At 37.0% G+C, this 19386-nt stretch overlaps 1 protein-coding gene across 1 annotated transcript in view; it reads left to right on the top strand.

Moving 5' to 3' along the window:
* The window catches only part of LOC126262516 (geranylgeranyl transferase type-2 subunit beta), an 88209-nt gene extending 76877 nt beyond the window's left edge, over positions 1-11332 (top strand). Inside the window, exon 7 of the mRNA XM_049959189.1 lies at positions 10071-11332. Within this exon, the coding sequence (XP_049815146.1) occupies positions 10071-10275 (205 nt within the window). The 3' untranslated portion in view covers positions 10276-11332. The remainder of the gene's footprint in view (positions 1-10070) is intronic.
* Positions 11333-19386: the final 8054 nt, after the last annotated feature.

The raw sequence follows: 19386 nt of genomic DNA on the forward strand, positions 1-19386 counted from the left end.
GACGATTTGTAGATCTTCTAGCTCTCCTCTGCTAATGAAAAACAAACATCAAAACAGAAGAACAGCAAAAAGTGAAACACTGAATACGAAAAATAAAAAAAAAAACTTTAAAAACTCAGAAATGGTACGTGCTAGAACATTTTGAAAGTTATACTCTGATTCTACACTCCAAAATACATACTAGTTGATGTATCACATTCCAGATGATAAAAATGGCTGTTGACTAGTGAAATTGCGCTGCCTTCTTAGATGACACGAACAATAGGCAGGATTGTCAGATAGACACCCAAATGTCCACAATCATGATAACTGTCTCGCTATTACTCTGAACATGTATGTTTGGGTGTCTGTGTGGATGTGTGTGTGAATGTGTGTGCTCTTACTAGAAAAAGAGCAAGAGTTTGAAACCTAGTAGTAACTGTTTCCTATTAAGTGTTTCCGTGCACCACATACCAGTCCGCTGTAGGTAAGTGGTTGCCTTTGCTCATTTTACATAGTTCTACATCTGTATCTATCTGTGTTTGTACTCTGCAAGCTACCATGCTGTGCATGGTGGAGTGTACCTTGTACCACTACTAGTCATTCCCTCTCCTATTACACTCACAAAAGGGGCAAGAGTAGAATTGTACTGCAATCATTGAAAGACCTGGTTCTATAAATTTTCTCCCCTACAGGGATTTCCCCATTTGAGTTCAAGAGACATCTCTGTAATGTTTGCATGTTGATTGAAACTAGCAGTAACAAATCTAGCAGCACACCTCTAACTTGCTTTCATGTCTTCCTTTAATCTTACCTGGTGAAGATCCAAATCACTCAAGCACCACTCAAGAATTGGTCATACCAGTGTCCTATACGTGGTCACCTTTGCAGATGAGCTGCCTTTTCCTAGAATTCTCCCAATTAATTGAAGTCAACCATTTGCCTTCCCTACTACCAATCGTATGTGCCCGTTCCATTTCATATCACTTTGTACGTTGTGCCTAGATTAGATATTTAATCAACATGACTGTGACAAGTGGCTGCCACTAGTACTGTACTCGAAGATTACAGGATTGTTTTTCCTACTCATCTACATTCATGTACATTTTTCTACATTTAGAGAAAGGTACCATTCAACAGACCAAATAGATATTCTATCTAACCCATCCTATATTCTCCTTCAATTGCACAATGACAATTTCCTGCACTCTACAGCATCATCAGTAAATAGTTGCAGAGAATAAGAGTGGTCTTTCACACTTCCTTGTAGCACTCCTGATGATACCCTTGTCTCTAATGAACACTTGCCATCCAGGCCAATGTACTGTTTTCTATTACTTAAGAAGTCTTTGAGCCATTCACATACTTCGGAACTTGTTCCATGTACTTGGACTTCCATTAACAGTGTGCAGTTGGGCACTGTGTCAAACACTTTCCAGAAATTTTGGAATATGGAATCTGCCTGTTGCCCTTCATCTGTGGTTCAAAGGATTGATGGTTTCTAAATCTGTGCTGGTTTGCAGACAGAAGCTTTTCTGTCTCAAGGAAATTTATTATATTTGAACTCAGAAAGTGGTCAAGAATTCTGCAGAAAACTGATCTTAAGGATACTAGTCTGTGATTTTCTGGGTTCATTCTCTTACTGTTCTTCTCTATTGGAAGCATCTGCACTTTTCTCCCAGTTGCTGGGTACTTTGCGCTGAGTGAGAAATTCATAATAAGTGAAAGCAAAGTAAGTGGCCAATGCTGAAGATTACTCTCTGTAAAACTGTGTTGTGATTCCACCTGTACCTCAAGACTTATTTGTTTACAGCTGTTTCAGTTGCTTCTCAGTGCTAGGGATGCCCATTTCTATGTCCTCTATTTGCTTTGAAGCTTAGTGAGAAGAACATAAACCAATGGTTAAGCCACTAAAGAAGAAATTAAAATATTTTTTCAGCTTCAAAAGAATGTATTATTATTGTTATTATTATTATTTGGAGGAAGGGAGGCATTCACAAGGTGTGAAGCTTATGAACCATCTGAAAAAGGGAATACTCAGGCCTACATTATATCTCATTATTGGATAAATTGTACAAGAAAGTCAAAGTGATTGTCCAAGGGATGAAAGAACATCTAATGGTTTGTAGCTGGGTTGCAGTTAGGTGGAAGACATAAACCAAAGGTCCCATCGAATCTGTGATGATTAATGTGTGCTATTGGGTGTAGAATGTTGAGTCTCCATAATAGGTCAATCATTCATGTAATTGCAGAAGCATTTTCTGGGGTAGCAGAGTATATGTACCATGCACATGAGGTTTTTGAACAGAGAATTGGTTGAAATCATAAATAAAGAGCACTAAAAAGTAGACTGAGAATGTTATATTTACTTAAAAGGATTAGTTGGACACCAATGGTGGTAAAATGCTTTTCATTGTAATATTTGTTGCTATGTAGGATCCATAATGTGTAATGAGATAAATACAGAGTCCAAATGCAAGATAATCTATGTGAAGATAAATGCCAAATATTGTTCAAATAGTAATTTAATGTTTTCATTTTCCACCTATATCAAGTATCACACTATTGAAAGTGGTGGAAACATTGCATGTAAATCCTCTACTCATTCAGTAGTAATAGGGGGAGGTTTCAATATGTGATCTGTAGAATGGGAGACACAAGAATTAGAAAGGGGTGGTGATAAAGAAGAATCTTGTGATGCTCTACTAAGTGCATTCTCTTAAGATTATATAGATCAGTTGATGATACAGCCCATACTTGAAGAAAACATGTCGGATCTGCTGTCAATGAGCAGGGCCAAAATTTTAGGTTCAGTAGTGTGGGGATATGTGTCAGTGACTGCAAGGCTCTTACAGCACATATATCACTCAAATTAACAAAATGCTAAGAAAGGAAAGTAGTCCTAATTAACAAGTGTGCTGTGAAAATGATGAGAACTAGGCATTTTATACCAAATATTCAACTTTGGGGAGGAGAATGTGGCACAAATTGAAATGTACTGTTTTCCATAAACTAAACAAGTTGGTGTTATGGGTAGTTAGGGATAGGAAAGAGGCACCATAATTCAATAACTATTTTAGGAAGCTACTGTGTAAGCAGAGAAAGCTGAAAAGCGGATTTACATCTGAAGACGTGATGACAGGCAAAAGCTCAAAGAAGTCAGAATCAGTGTAAGCAATGCTGTGTGGCAAATGTTCAATGAATTCATTCAAATTCCCCATTGAGAAGTCTGGACACCCTAAAAAGTTTTACTTCTGTATAAAATCAGTTAATGAAATGAAGTCATCTGTCCAAATTCTCACTGACCATGACATTGTCAAAACGAAAGGTATAAAAGTGAAGGCTGAAATATTCCATTCTGTCCTCCAGAATTGCTTCACTGAAGATCAGAATACATTTCCTATGCTTGTCTATAGCATGAATGAGACGATGATGGGAATACATAATAGAAAAACTGCTGAAATTACTTGATTGAGGAAAGTCTATAGGACCTGATGGTGTGCTGTTAGATAAGCAAATGAAGGGTCCCATCTTCCTATACCAGTTTACCATAGGTCACTGAAGCAATGGATTATGCTCCATTATAGGATAAAAGGTACAGATCATTCAAAACTGATATGTTGATGCATAAGTTTGTAGCACTTTTGCTTTGCATGTTAGTATTCGAGGTGCTACAGGTTTATTTGCCAATTGTTATTTTTTATTTGTACGTCACTGTTGCTGTTTGAGTTTGCATGTTGTCATTTTGTCATCTGGAGATAGTGAGTGGAGCTGTGGACACTAAAAAATGGAGTGCCAAGTGCAGAAATCAGAACATTTCCAGCTTGATCTTCTGTTTAAGGTCAGTAAACAGATGACACCAGTAAAGGCAGCCAGAAACGTTTGTGCCATGTATGGGACAATTCCACTGGACAGAGCATGGAAAGAAAATGATTTTCTCATTTTTACAGAGGGTTGTTTTGACATACGTGACTCTTCACGTTCAGGAAGACCTTTGGGGTTTGATGACGACCTTTTAAACATATTATTCCACAATGATCCGCGTCAGTGTACTTGAGAACTGGCAAATATGATGAACTGTGATCATTCCACCATTTTATGACATTTCCATGCAAAGGGGAAAGTTCAAAAGTTGGGTGTATGAGTTCCACATACTCTAAACCAAAATGACAAAATTAGCCAAATGTGAATCTCTGCTTGTTTGTCATAATTTGGTTCATGAACAATATCAGCCATTCCTATCATGTGTCATTACTGGTGATGAGAAATCGTGTATTTATGCTAACATAAGGAAAAGAAAGAAATGATTGAGTCCAAACAAAGCAGCAACACCCCTTACAAAGACCCGTGCATATCCACAAAAGATAATGTTATGCATCTGATGAAACAGTGATGGTGTGGTGTACTATGTATTGCTTTCTCGAGGTGTAACCGTCACTGCTGGCATTTATTGTCAACAACGGTGGCATCGTGCAGATGCAGTCCAAGAACAATGCCCAGGAAGTCTTTGTGAAGTGATGCTACTCCACGATAACATCTGCCCGCATTCTGCTAGACTGGCAAAAAACAGTATATGGAAGTTTGGTTGGGGAGTCATTCCACACCCACGTTATTCACTTGTTCTTGTGTTTTCAGATATTTACCTTTTCCGGTCTCTAACAAATAGTCTTCTGGGAACTTCCTTGAATGTTTCAGAATAGAAAATTTAACTCATTGTTGGCAGGCTGTTGTAAATATTGAAGGAAAAACATCAAGAACTTATGCACGAACCCAATATAATGATTGGCTCAAGACAAAATGTGGAACTATTTATCTATCACAGTAATGTCAATTTATTGTGAATTATGGAACCTATTTCGTGGTGTTAATAGTGATCTTTTGTGAGACCATAAACTCCAATGCAGGAATCAGCATGGTTTCCCCAAGTACCGATTATGTAAAACCATTCTTGCTCTATGTATTCATGAAATCCAGAACACAGTGGGATAGCAGAGCTCAACTTAAAGCCATGTTTATCAACTTCCAGAAATTCATGAAGTTTTGCACCTTTCCCTGGTAAAATATTTGATTATGGAGTATCGAAACAGATATGTGGTTAGATTAAAGACTTCATAGCAAACAGAACTTAGTCCATTATTCTTATCGGAAAAACATCATCAGAAGTGAAGTTTAGGGATGGGGAAAACCGGCCAGTTAAAACCAATACCGGTATTTTAGTTCTGAATAACACATATTTTTTGGTATCTATTTGGCCTCTGTTATAACAGCTGTTTTTTTTTTTTTTTTTACTAACAGCTGGGTAAATAACCAAAATATCAATTGGCCATAGCAACAGTACCAACATTTTTGGTTGTTAAATAAACTTTTTTTTTTTTAAAAAAAAGTAACTTTTATTTGTAAAATTTCCATTGCTTTGAAATGTTGTGGTATAATAGAAAATGAGAAGAGTAATCAGTGCTATTTTAATAACTGTGCCAACAGTAACAGGCAACACACACAAGGTTTCAAAATGAGTACAGTGTTGTTGAGACAGTAATGTTCGTGGTACCATGTGGCATGGCCTATTGGATGGCACACATGTACATACTTTGTGAAAGACTTGCCTCATCTAGTCTATATGGTAATCTCTCACTGTCGTCATTCGATATCAGATGTATTACAGAATGGCACAACCCTAGTTTGGAAGTAGTATATGAAGTACAGCATCAGTGAAAGTACAGTGCTCCATTTGATTTAAAAGATTACAGATGGGAGGAGCCACAAGAAACCTGTGAGAGCAAAGTTTCAAAATAGAATCAATAGGAAAACACTGGTGATCTTTTGTGGTATTGAGCCACTTATAATTTTTTGAGAAAAGCAGCGAACTGTAGGTGGACTGAGTTTTGTTTTATTTACCTATTTAATTTAATATTTTCTCTCTGTGTATCTTGAAACCAAGGAGGCAACATTTTTCAATCTTTGTTCATTTTCTGCATTTATTCAGAACCAAATATTAGTACTTAAGAAAGCAGTTATTTTGAGCAGTTTCAACAGTCATATTAAACTAGCATTGAAAGAACCAATATAACTGACAACTGATGTTCCAGCGATAAGTGTTGTGCCTACTGAAGGAAGCATCTCGTGCACCTTGAGGTTGTATGAGAGGGCCACTGCTATTCATTGTATACAGGTTGTAACAAAAATGTATGACACAAATTGCAGGACACATTCCTCACCCATGTTGTTGTTGTTGTTGTTGTTGTTGTTGTCTTCAGTCCTGAGACTGGTTTGATGCAGCTCTCCATGCTAATCTATCCTGTGCAAGCTTCTTCATCTCCCAGTACTTACTGCTTAGTGTATTCATCGCTTGGTCTCCCTCTACGATTTTTACCCTCCACGCTGCCCTCCAATGCTAAATTTGTGATCCCTTGATGCCTCAGAACATGTCCCACCAACTGGTCCCTTCTTCTTGTGAAGTTGTGCCACAAACTCCTCTTCTCCCCAATTCTATTCAATACCTCCTCATTAGTTATGTGATCTACCCATCTAATCTTCAGCATTATTCTGTAGCATCGCATTTCGAAAGCTTCTATTCTCTTCTTGTCCAAACTATGTATCGTCCATGTTTCACTTCCATACATGGCTACACTCCATACAGATACTTTCAGAAACGACTTCCTGACATTTAAATCTATACTCGATGTTAACAAATTTCTCTTCTTCAGAAACACTTTCTTTGCCATTGCCAGTCTACATTTTATATCCTCTCTGTTTCGACCATCATCAGTTATTTTGCTCCCCAAATAGCAAAACTCCTTTACTACTTTAAGTGTCTCATTTCCTCATCTAATTCTCTCAGCATCACCCTACTTAATTCGACTACATTCCATTATCCTCATTTTGCTTCTGTTGATGTTCATCTTTTATCCTCCCTTCATGACAATGTCCATTCCGCTCAACAGCTCTTCCAAGTCCTTTGCTGTCTCTGACAGAACTACAATGTCATCGACGAACCTCAAAGTTTTTTTTTCTTCTCCATGGACTTTAATACCTACTTAGAATTTTTCTTTTGTTTCCTTTACTGCTTGCTCAATTTACAGATTGAATAGCATCGGGGACAGGCTACAACCCTGTCTCACTCCCTTCCCAACCACTGCTTCCCTTTCATGCCCCTCGACTCTTATAACTGCCATCTGGTTTCTGTACAAATTGTAAATAGCCTTTCGCTCGCTGTATTTTACCCCTGCCACCTTCAGAATTTGAAAGAGAGTATTCCACTCAACGTTGTCAAGAGCTTTCTCTAAGTCTACAAATGCTAGAAACGTAGGTTTGCCTTTCCTTAACCTTTCTTCTAAGATAAGTTGTAAGGTCAGTATTGCCTCACGTGTTCCAGTGTTTCTACGGAATCCAAACTGATCTTCCCCGAGGTTGGCTTCTATTAGTTTTTCCATTCGTCTGTAAAGAATTCGTGTTAGTATTTTGCAGCTGTGACTTATTAAACTGATGGTTCGGTAATTTTCACATCTGTCAACACCTGCTTTCTTTGGGATTGGAATTATTATATTCTTCTTGAAGTCTGAGGGTATTTCGCCTGTTTCATACATCTTGCTCACCAGATGGTTGAGTTTTGTCAGGACTGGCTCTCCCAAGGCCGTCAGTAGTTCTAATGGAATGTTGTCTACTCCCGGGGCCTTGTTTCGACTCAGGCCTTTCAGTGCTCCGTCAAACTCTTCACGCAGTATCGTATCTCCCATTTCATCTTCATCTACATCCTCTTCCATTTCCATAATATTGTCCTCAAGTACATCGCCCTTGTATAGACCCTCTATATACTCCTTCCACCTTTCTACTTTCCCTTCTTTGCTTAGAACTGGGTTTCCATCTGAGCTCTTGATATTCATACAAGTGGCTCTCTTTTCTCCAAAGGTCTCTTTAATTTTCCTGTAGGCAGTATCTATCTTACCCCTTGTGAGATAAGCCTCTACATTCTTACATTTGTCTTCTAGCCATCCCTGCTTAGCCATTTTGCACTTTCTGTCGATCTCATTTTCGAGACCGTTGTATTCCTTTTTGCCTGCTTCGTTTACTGCATTTTTATATTTTCTCCTTTCATCAATTAAATTCAATATTTCTTCTGTTACTCATGGATTTATACTAGCCCTCGTCTTTTTACCTACTTGATCCTCTGCAGTCTTCACTACTTCACCCCTCAGAGCTACCCATTCTTCTTCTACTGTACTTCTTTCCCCCATTCCTGTCAATTGTTCCCTTATGCTCTCCCTGAAACTCTGTACAACCTCTGGTTTAGTCAGTTTATCCAGGTCCCATCTCCTTAAATTCCCACCTTTTTACAGTTTCTTCAGTTTTAATCTACAGGTCATAACCAATAGATTGTGGTCAGAGACCACATCTGCCCCTGGAAATGTCTTACAATTTAAAGCCTGGTTCCTAAATCTCTGTCTTACCATTATATAATCTATCTGATACCTTTTAGTATCTCCAAGATTCTTCCATATATACAACCTTCTTTTATGATTCTTGAACCAAGTGTTAGCTATGATTAAGTTATGCTCTGTGCAAAATTCTACCAAACGGCTTCCTCTTTCATTTCTCTCCCCCAATCCATATTCACCCACTATGTTTCCTTCTCTCCCTTTTCCTACACTCGAATTCCAGTCACCCATGAAGATTAAATTTTCATCTCCCTTCACGACCTGAATAATTTCATTTCTCACATCATACATTTCATCAATTTCTTCATCATCTGGAGAGCTAGTTGGCATATAAACTTATATTACTGTAGTAGGCATGGGCTTTGTGTCTATCTTTGCCACAATAATGCGTTCACTATGCTGTTTATAGTAGCTTACCCGCACTCCTATTTTTTATTCATTATTAAACCTACTCCTGCATTACCCCTATTTGATTTTGTATTTATAACCCTGTATTCACCTGACTAAAAGTCTTGTTCCTCCTGCCACCGAACTTCACTAATTCCCACTATATCTAACTTCAACCTATCCATTTCTCTTTTTAAATTTTCTAACCTACCTGCCCGATTAAGAGATCTGACATTCCACGCTCCATCCGTAGAACACCAGTTTTCTTTCTCCTGATAACGACGTCCTCTTGAGAGGACATAAAAATTATGCCATATGAATGTTGGTCTGGAAATGCTTTGTTTCCATGTTACAACTCATTTTCTCCAGCTCATTAATCATGGGAAACACACAAGAAGGGCTTTAGAATCATGGGAAAATGCACTCTTCGTGATGTCTGGTTATGTTGTGCACTGCCAGTGTTTTGTTTTACATGTCCCTTGCCGCTGAACGTAGGTCATTGCTCGTGTAAAGGTAACATTAGCTGTTTCAGAGATCATCAGTATGACTGTTGCAAGCACACAGGTTACTAAGTAGAGGTAATCACAGACTTCACTTGTGCAATGGCAGTATACACAGATGCAGAGATGGCAGATGCCCATTTGATGTATGACCTCATAAGAGGTGGGCTGATCATAGTCTGGCGTCTGAGTGACTTGTCCCTGTCCACTTTTCAACTTCCTCCAACCAGTTCCTATTTCTTCCTGTTGAAGAAACACCACGTACTGTTATCATGCTGCTCCTTCATCCACCCCCCACCCACATACCCCTTCCCCTTCCCCTTCCCCTACGAATGTAAGAGATTTTTTCACAGTTAGTTCTCTAAGCCAGTATGATAACCTAGTGGGCATGTTCATAAATTTTAGTTGTACAACCCCACATGTAAGGTTGTGTTTTAAGTGTTATTCACTCCAACTGCATTAAAAAAAATTTTCTTCTTACAATTATGCTACAAGGGATTCATTGCATTTGAATTCAAAAGATCATATGTAAGTATGTGCTTCCATTCTACAATGCGTTTGGGAAAAATCATACCCTTTCCTGTCTGTCAAACACAATAAAATTTAAAATTTTCCAGCACTTTGTTCAAGAATACTCTAAATGAAATGCATTGGAGTTTAATTTGATGGGATTTTGAAATTTGATTGTACAGTAATATTTCTTTACCATAATATTGTCTGCCTTTCTTTTCATTGATTTTGCATTATTATAACAAAGTGATTTTGTTTCCAGATTTGTTCTAGCATGCCAAGACACAGAAACAGGAGGCTTCAGTGATCGTCCTGGTGACATTCCAGATCCTTTCCATACCTTGTTTGGGCTGGCAGCATTGTCATTGCTTGGTGAGCCATCAATAAAGCCAGTAGACCCAACTTACTGCATGCCTAAACATGTGATTGACAGGCTAGGCCTCAGGCCTCAGAGACTGTCTGTATGATTTAACTGGCACAGAAACTGTTGAGAGAATAATTTTATAACAAGCTTGGGATCACTTGTGTATCAGGCTTTCCTGATTTGACATGCAAGATTTGTCTGAAATCGTGTATTTTGTAAGAGACTTTATCAATAAGCTTTAGTGTTGAACTGTCTTTGTGAAGAGCAGTTGTACATTAGTCCAACATGCCATTGTAAGTATAATATCACAGCACAGTGGACATAAGCGACAAGCAATTGAAGGTATAGTATTCAGATACAGAATTCAAAATGTAACTGCAGTAGAGTGACTTTGTTATTATTGATGATGATAATTATTAGAAAATTGCTGTACACATATTCCATGAGGTATATGTTAAGGGCACTGTGCACCAACAGCACTGGATTTAGTATTGTACTCTGAAATAGCTTCCAAACGCCATACTTGTCATTTAAACTAAAGGTGGAATGTTAAATGGAGGACAGTGGCAAAGTTACTGTCTCACACAGGCTGTAAATGATTTTGTTCGCATGTTACCTGTGAGTGGCTAATTTACTTTACGATATTCTGTGCATTTAATTGTAAATGTAAACATTGTTCCTGAGGTTCACAGTGTGCTAACACATCGTGTTATTTTACTGGTCAGTAATTAATGTGATGAAAGCTACAACTCTTGGTGTCACTTGCCACGTGTTTGTGGCTTTCTCTTTTCCTTTCAGTTTCTTTTTATGTATCAATCACATTGTGTGAATGAAAACTGTGTACAAGCACAATGCACTGCTAGTGACAGGAATGAAAATTGTGTTTTATATACAGCTTATAGTAATTTTTAATAAGCTGTGGATTTATGTTTTGGAGCAGGACTCTATACCAGTCTCCTTTTTTTAATAATGGACATAAGGAAATTTACTGCCATCTTTTATGTGACTTATACTTTTACCATCAGAGAGAAGTAGCAACTTTACAATTAGTTAAGGTAGAAGTATGCATGATGTGTACATCGAAGCAAGCAGAGTGATCATTATTGTATTGTTATTTGGAATATTTTGTTAATACAATGAATCTGGATTTCTTAAACTTATATACTGTTTTATCATTTACAGTGAAACCCGATTCTAATGAACCCACTTTTAAAGAATTCCCACTTTTAACGAATATCTCCATCTGTCCCAATGAAATTGGCACAATAACAGAATTACTGAACTTTGTTTTTAACTTACCTTACTTTAAGAAAAAGTCCACATTAAAGTGTTTCCAGTCCAGAACTTAGTTATGGTGAATTTAATGACATGTTCAAAAGTTTCTTTAATTTTAGATAAGTTTCATTAAACTGCTTCCAGAAAAAACTTATGTAATTGAAAATCAATAATTGTTCGTTTGTGTATAATTAAGAAGGACTTCCAAATAGTGAACTCATTGATAAGTTGATGGTTGCACGTCAAGACATGTCATCAGTGAAATAGTGACATTTTTATAATCATTAGCATAAGAAGTCTGTCACTTTTAGCTCTCTGATACACTTTTGAGCATAATATATCTGTGTGCCTTTATAGAACTAAGGTGGCGTGTTGAGAAGAATTCACTTCGTTTCTCTTTCAGTGGAGAATGTATAAATATGAGAAGATGTATCAAAGTCAAGGAATCGAGCCATCAAGAATATATTATGTAGGGACTAAAGTATCAATTTCCTCATGTAGATGACATGATCTAATATCACAGAAAACATTGCCATTAGGCCAATCACATAAATTGATCACATTGTGTTGTTTATCAGAATTCTACATTGTGAAAGTTTTGTTTAGTCATGGTCAATGAATAAAAGAAAGCTTAAGAGTAATATGAAGCTAAAAATTATTCATGATATTGAAGACACTCCGAATGTTAAATTCTCCAGCAAGGTAAACCAATATGATTTGGCACTGTTTTCCTCTTGTGATATAGAGAAAAATGTTGAATGTTGAAACTCTGTCCTTCATCATTGATGAGGAAGAACATTCATGCCCTATCATCTAAATGGACCTACACATCTTCAGTTTTGCTGTGCTGTTATGAGTCCAAGTCAAACTCTGTATAGTTATCTGTGCTTTCAGTTTTCCCCTCAGTTCCATTCTTGGTTCCCTCAGTTCTGGCAAGCTATGCAGTGTTGTTGACAATAGAACAACAATGTATGACAGAAAAAGAGAGAGCCACAGGTTGTTGTGTGCTTGTAGCTAAGTGGCTTCTTTTAACACTGGAATATACACGCTATTTATCACAGCAGACACTAGAGGCTGGTCTTCGAGACTTGTAGATATTTTTTCTTCGCAATGTTCTTTTTCACTAAGACAGCAGTGAAAATATGAATAAATGCTATGTTAGCAAGGTTTTATCAACAACAATTAAAATATTGAATGTGGTTAATTAACAACATTTTTATTTATTTTTCTAAATTTCACTGTATGAAGAACCCTGAAAAAAAAAAAAAAGAGCCTATATCTGTTATAATTTTTTTTGTTATCTTGATAGACTTTATTCCTTTTCTTGTTTTCACACAGAGCAGTTGTTCCACTTCACTACAGAGGTTGAGTATTTGCCACATAGGTTTCTATTGCAATTACTGCACACAATTTTTTCATGTCACAATGCTGCTTCTTGGCTGGAGTTTTTTCTTTTACTATTGCAATGGATTCTTGAGGATCATACACAGCATTTCTCATATAATGAAGAAGTGCTAGTTTTGGCCTTTTTGCAATATGTGGTTGAACTAAACCTTTAACAAGTTTGGCAAGAAATAATCTGTTGCCTTGATTTCATCTTTTTAACATGATATGTCGTGTTTTTATATAAAAAGAAATACCACATATGCTGCAACTCCACTTATGTCAACTGGCTTCATGAATAATGCCAGGGGACATCTCGTTTTTCTTTTGCAGGAATAAGTATGCACCATCTGATCTAATGAGTCCACCTGACCTTTCATCTTATTGTAGTACTTTATTAGAGCAGGCATAGAAGCATCTTCACTAATTACATTTGATGTACAATCCATTGTAGAAAGTACAACTAGGCTTTTATCGTTTTTTGGAACATACGACAATAGAGTATGGTCATGAGCTACATCAAATATGTTCCTCCTGGCTCTTCTTTGCCAAAAGTTCTGTAGATACAAATCTTTCATTTTGTCAAACTATAGTCAGAAACCTGCCTGATCCATGGATGTGAAGAAATAGCTATTATGATATTTCGGCAGCTACCGAAATAGTTTAACATGAGTGACGACAGTGAAACCAACATTTTTACTTCATTCGTTTCCTTATTTTCTGAGATATGGCAGCCCATTCGGTTGACGGAAATTTTTAGTCATGTGTCTGGAAAATTTTTATTCCATATTTATCAGATTTTGAACTTTTATGCAGCTCAACTGTACACCTTCAAGGAATGAACAGACTGTTCATCTATCATCAGATTTTCATTTGGTAGATAATATTTTCCAGGATTATGATTTATATACTCCCAAATGTTTCTGAGTGCAACAAGTTCATCTTTCTCTCTTTGAAAACTTCTTGTAGCTTTATCGTTGAATTGCAAAAACAATAACAAGTCTTTAAGTCTCTGAAGACCCATTGTGGCTCTAAATATTGGTGGACCACACTTCTTGCTCCACAGTACTTTTTCATTAGACAAAGTGCTTTTTAGACAACCAGGTTTTTTCAAAAGACCAATCGCAGCTCTTATTTCTACACCATCACATTTTCTCCAACTGTTCTCAAAATTGTTCTCTTCACATATCCTTTCAACTTCTTGTTTGTAAACTGTACAGTTTTCTTAATGATATGTGAAGAAATGTATAGTTCAAACGCATCTGTCAATGTTAAAATAGTTTTCAAAGAAAGGAGCTTGACTGTATCAATGTGAGATTTTGTTACATTTCCTTACTTTTGTTTCCTCGTCTGGAATTTTATCCCATAAAAATCCACTTTTTCCAGGAAATACACCTTCAGTACTTCCAATATTATCAATATTATCTTCATCTTCTCGGTTCGAAATATCTGCTAAGTCATCACATCACTTATTTCACTGAGAACATTTACGTGATCATTTTCCCTGTATTTATGTTCGTCATTTGGTATGTATTCTGAGTCATCATCACAGAAATCGCTGGGATCATCAGATTTTTTCAGTAGGTGAAGAAATTCTTCGTCTATCAATTTCCTTTCAGATATGTCGTAAGACCAACAGCTAATATATTTTGTAGCTACCAGGTCTCATTCAACAATGGAGCATTACATCACAGAAATGCACAGTAAACAATGAACTATAAATGAAGTAAATAAATAAAAAGAAACATGATAAAAATATGAAAGGAGTCTGAGAGACTCGGCTCACAGTATTAGTGCATGAGTGTTTTTAAAAATCAATTAAGTTATTAAAAATATATAAAATTTTAGTGATTATTATTTGTAGGAGCAAAACAATATACTAGAAGAATAACTAACTTATGAAATTTTAATACAAATGTTTATGGCTGATGAAAAAGAAAATGTAACATAATGGGTCTTGGAGACTTACCTTAGGTATTCTAGAGTTAATTATTTTCGAAAAGCAGATCATAGGTTAGTGGTGTGCTTCCAGGTATAAAGCTGAGTTGTTGTTTCAATTGTATGCGCAGTACTGTACACCTGGAAGCACACCATTAAACAACCATGCTGAGAAAACCTGAGCTGTCAAATGAAAGGCGGTTTTATTTTCTTCACTACATTATCATGAGTCATGATGGGCATCAGAAGTTTGTTTTATTGTTAAAACATTGTATGCAGCCACATTTTTAAATGATTGTTGTTATGTATCCCAAAAGTCAGTAAAATTCTGGTAACCTTCAATTAAAGTCAAAAGCAAAAGTGCTTTGTTTTTTCTTTCTTTCTTTTGCTGCTGATGGCAAGGCAATAGGATGAGGTGCACTGGTTACAATGAAACGAGAATGTGAACTGTATGTCTGCCAAATGCAACTGTGCAGATTAGTTTAATAAAAGATGAGTCTCACACAAGGTGAATGACTTACCTGAAGTGCGCATTTGTCTTTAGTTACCAAACAATTTATTGTTGAGATAAGGCATTGCATGTGGTAAACTGCACAGTTAAAATGAATTTTTGTAGGCCCCTTAAGGACATAGAATTGTACCTCCTAAAACGGTTCACAAAGTGCAGAGTGGAACCATTACTATAAGTGGAAATATATCATGAGACAAAGCCTGTCAAATTGCCCCGAAGCTCAGAAATGAAGATTTCAGTGCACCGATTGGCTGACAGGATTGCTTAAAAAAGAAAAACATCCATAATCTCTCATGCTAATATCTAGGTGTAGAAACTGAGGCAGTGGACAGGGAAACTGTTAAACACCAGGAGAAGAATTTTTTGCCATGGCTGATAATGGATATGAGCCCAGAAATATTTTCATTGTTTATGAAACTGTAATGTTATAATTTTTTACCTCAAAACCGTATTCTTTTCAGGAATACAAGAAGGCACAGAGGCAAAAAAAAAAGGAAATAAAAAGTGATGGCCATGCTGTATTTATAGTAATGGCAGTGAAATATTGCTGTCATCATGAACTGGAAAAATTAAAACTCCTATTTGGTTTTTAAATGAGAAAAAACTGTACATGTAAGATTTTAATATCAGTACCTGGATAACCATGTAAAATATATTCAAAGTTTTGTATGAGTTTAGATGCCAAGATGGTTGTAGCAGGGAGATAGATTATTTTTACTGACAGATGTACTGCTCACCCAAAGGTAAGGATATTCCTCAGGAATGTTGATGTGCTTCTTCCTGCTAATTAAAGTCTCAAGTTCTAAGCACAATTCATTTAGAATTGTTGTTGCTCTTCCTTTTGATCGCTGGACTGAGACTAATATTATATAAAGTGAATGGCCCTTTTACACTTCCCACTCTTTTCCTTCTGTTCATCAGGTAAGCCATTGTACAAGGTACATCTATTATCTTCCAGTGAGTGCTCTTCCTTTTGATCGCTGGACTGAGACTAATATTATATAAAGTGAATGGCCCTTTTACACTTCCCACTCTTTTCCTTCTGTTCATCAGGTAAGCCATTGTACAAGGTACATCTATTATCTTCCAGTGAGTAAACAATTATTATAATTGGACATCATAAATTCTGTGTGATTATTTAGGAATACATCTGAATCATTGATCCCAATAATCATTATTCAAGAATATTTTTGATTAACATCAAAGCGATCTTAGTGTTCAGGAAATATATAGTAATGTGCGATGCATTTGTCTTTCTGTCTGGTGTACAGTTAACTGAAACAGTTAACACTCATTTTCTTTCTGCAAAAATTTGAACCTGCAACTTTGTGACTTGTTTCAAAGATAATTTCATTGTGACATGAATGACTTTCATTAGTTTCACATGCTGTCAGATAGGAAAAGCAAATTTTCAATCACTTATTTCAGTTTTAAATACTTTGCACATTATAACTGTCACCCAGTGACAGGACAGATTTTAACTTATACTGAAGTATGGATGTTTTAAGTCATTGATTTATCTTGTAAGTAATTTTGAGTGTATTTTTTCAGTGTCATGATTGTCATGGTAATGTTAAATCTGAGTGGAGAACATAAACTGGAAAAAGTAATTAAGATTGGAATTTTCATTAATGATCTCAACTGTAACTATGAGAAAAATTTATGAGTTCTTATACTTTCCTGCTTGCTACCAAGTTGCTCTCTTAGAATAACTCAAAATGCAGTCTGCTAGTTGTAGGCAAATTTGTATTGCAGGTGAACATTGTAATTTTTTTAAATTTTAGGTGAATCTGGGAACAGTACCAACAATAGTGCCAGGTGCTGCTAGATTGTTTCATCTTTGCAAACTTATTCCAAAGCAAGTACCATTGTTAGCAGCTGTTAAATATAGTTATAAGTGCTCTTATTAACTATATTAGTAGTGAGGCCAGTTTTATTTTTGAGATTTTGTTCAAATTCGTGCTATGGTCAAAACAGCGAAATAGCGAAACGTGTGCTGCTCAGATTATTGAAGTCAGACTGAACCCTGCAGTTGAAGACTCTACTGCTCAGGGAACTGTATTAACTGATCCATCAACTGAACTTCTTAAAAAATTAGAATTAATGTTTACAACAATGTTTGTGGAGGTAAACTGCACAGATAAAATTTCATAAGCAGAAGTGGCTTTCATGAAAGCAAAATGTCATGCTTTAAAACAAAACAGGATCTCATGTGAAATTTCAGGTAATTCAGAAAAGCAAGAATCTATGGTGTTAGAAATTGCAGCAAAGCAGGATTTGGTGTTGAAAGAATTATATGCCGAAATTTTAGCATTGTCAACTTGGGCAGGTTTGCCACAAGCCAAAGAGAAATTAAGCACAAAGTCAATTAAATGAAATTAGCATGATCTGTACTATGAAACTGTTGGACAGCTACTAGATAGAGTAAACTAAGAGAGTTGGCCAGAAAGTAATGCAAAACCTTTTTTTCTCAGCTGAAAACAACACTACAGATGTGAAACATTACTTGTGTATTATTTGAAGTCACATGAGTGTAGTTTCCGTCACTTCTGACAGATAGCAAGCCACAGGACAGTTTCAAAATTATGTCTGTAGGTGATGTACGTTACAAAAAATGTGCCATCATTGAATTTCTCTTTGCAGAGAGAGACTCTGTGAGGAATATTCACAAACACTTGTGCAAAGACTGTGGAGCATCTGCTGTCAACAGAAGTACAATTAGTCGCTGGACACAGAGGGTAAGGTCATCAGAAGGTGGTTCGGCGGAGCTCTACGATTAGCAGCGATCGAGGAGACCATCCATGGATGCCACACCTGACGTGTTACAGCAACCTTCCACTTGCTTGGGCCATTAAAGGATGCCATTCATAGAAGACATTTTGAAGACAAAGAGGAGGTAATTCATGCAGCGAATCACTGGCTCCGCCCCTAGGACAAGGATTTCTACTGACAGGGCATACATCCCCTTGTTTTGCACTGGAGGTAGGGCATAGAACAGGATGGAGATTATGTGGAAAAATAGGGTGTGTAAATAAAATGCCATTCTTTTGTGTGTATAATTCTCATTATGTTCAATAAAGAATTGTTGAAGAAAAAAAAATGCAGTGCATTACTTTCTGGGCACTGTTCATATTTTGCTGCCAAACAGGAAAAGTCAGTGTATGAATAATTTGAAATACAATGAAAAAAATAGCAAGTTAATTAGCCTTGAACATCTGAAAAGGACGTGTCAATCAATGAAAATATAGGTACAAAATTTCAAAAAGTAGTTGTCAAATTAATAAATGAGGCTACATCTGAACAGGATTGTTTAAACAGTCAGGTGGAAACTGAATTGTGAAACATAACACAAAAAGTAGATCAAGATTTGTCACTGTGTTGTAATGCTGTCAATGAGCAAACATAAAATATGAAAAAAAGACCAGAATGAGATTTTCACTCTGCAGCGGAGTGTGCGCTGATATGAAACTTCCTGGCAGATTAAAACTGTGTGCCCGACCGAGACTCGAACTCGGGACCTTTGCCTTTCGCGGGCAAGTGCTCTACCAACTGAGCTACCGAAGCACGACTCACGCCCGGTACTCACAGCTTTACTTCTGCCAGTACCTCGTCTCCTACCTTCCAAACTTTACAGAAGCTCTCCTGCGAAACTTGCAGAACTAGCACTCCTGAAAGAAAGGATATTGTGGAGACATGGCTTAGCCACAGCCTGGGGGATGTTTCCAGAATGAGATTTTCACTCTGCAGCGGAGTGTGCACTGATATGAAACTTCCTGGCAGATTAAAACTGTGTGCCCGACCGAGACTCGAACTCGGGACTTTTGCCTTTCGCGGGCAAGTGCTCTACCAACTGAGCTACCGAAGCACGACTCACGCCCGGTACTCACAGCTTTACTTCTGCCAGTAACTCGTCTCCTACCTTCCAAACTTTACAGAAGCTCTCCTGCGAAACTTGCAGAACTAGCACTCCTGAAAGAAAGGATATTGCGGAGAGATGGCTTAGCCACAGCCTGGGGGATGTTTCCAGAATGAGATTTTCACTCTGCAACAGAGTGTACGCTGATATGAAACTTCCTGGCAGATTAAAACTGTGTGCCCGACCGAGAC

This window comes from Schistocerca nitens, chromosome 6 (genome assembly GCF_023898315.1).
Source record: "Schistocerca nitens isolate TAMUIC-IGC-003100 chromosome 6, iqSchNite1.1, whole genome shotgun sequence".
NCBI classification, from domain to species: Eukaryota; Metazoa; Arthropoda; class Insecta; order Orthoptera; family Acrididae; genus Schistocerca; species Schistocerca nitens.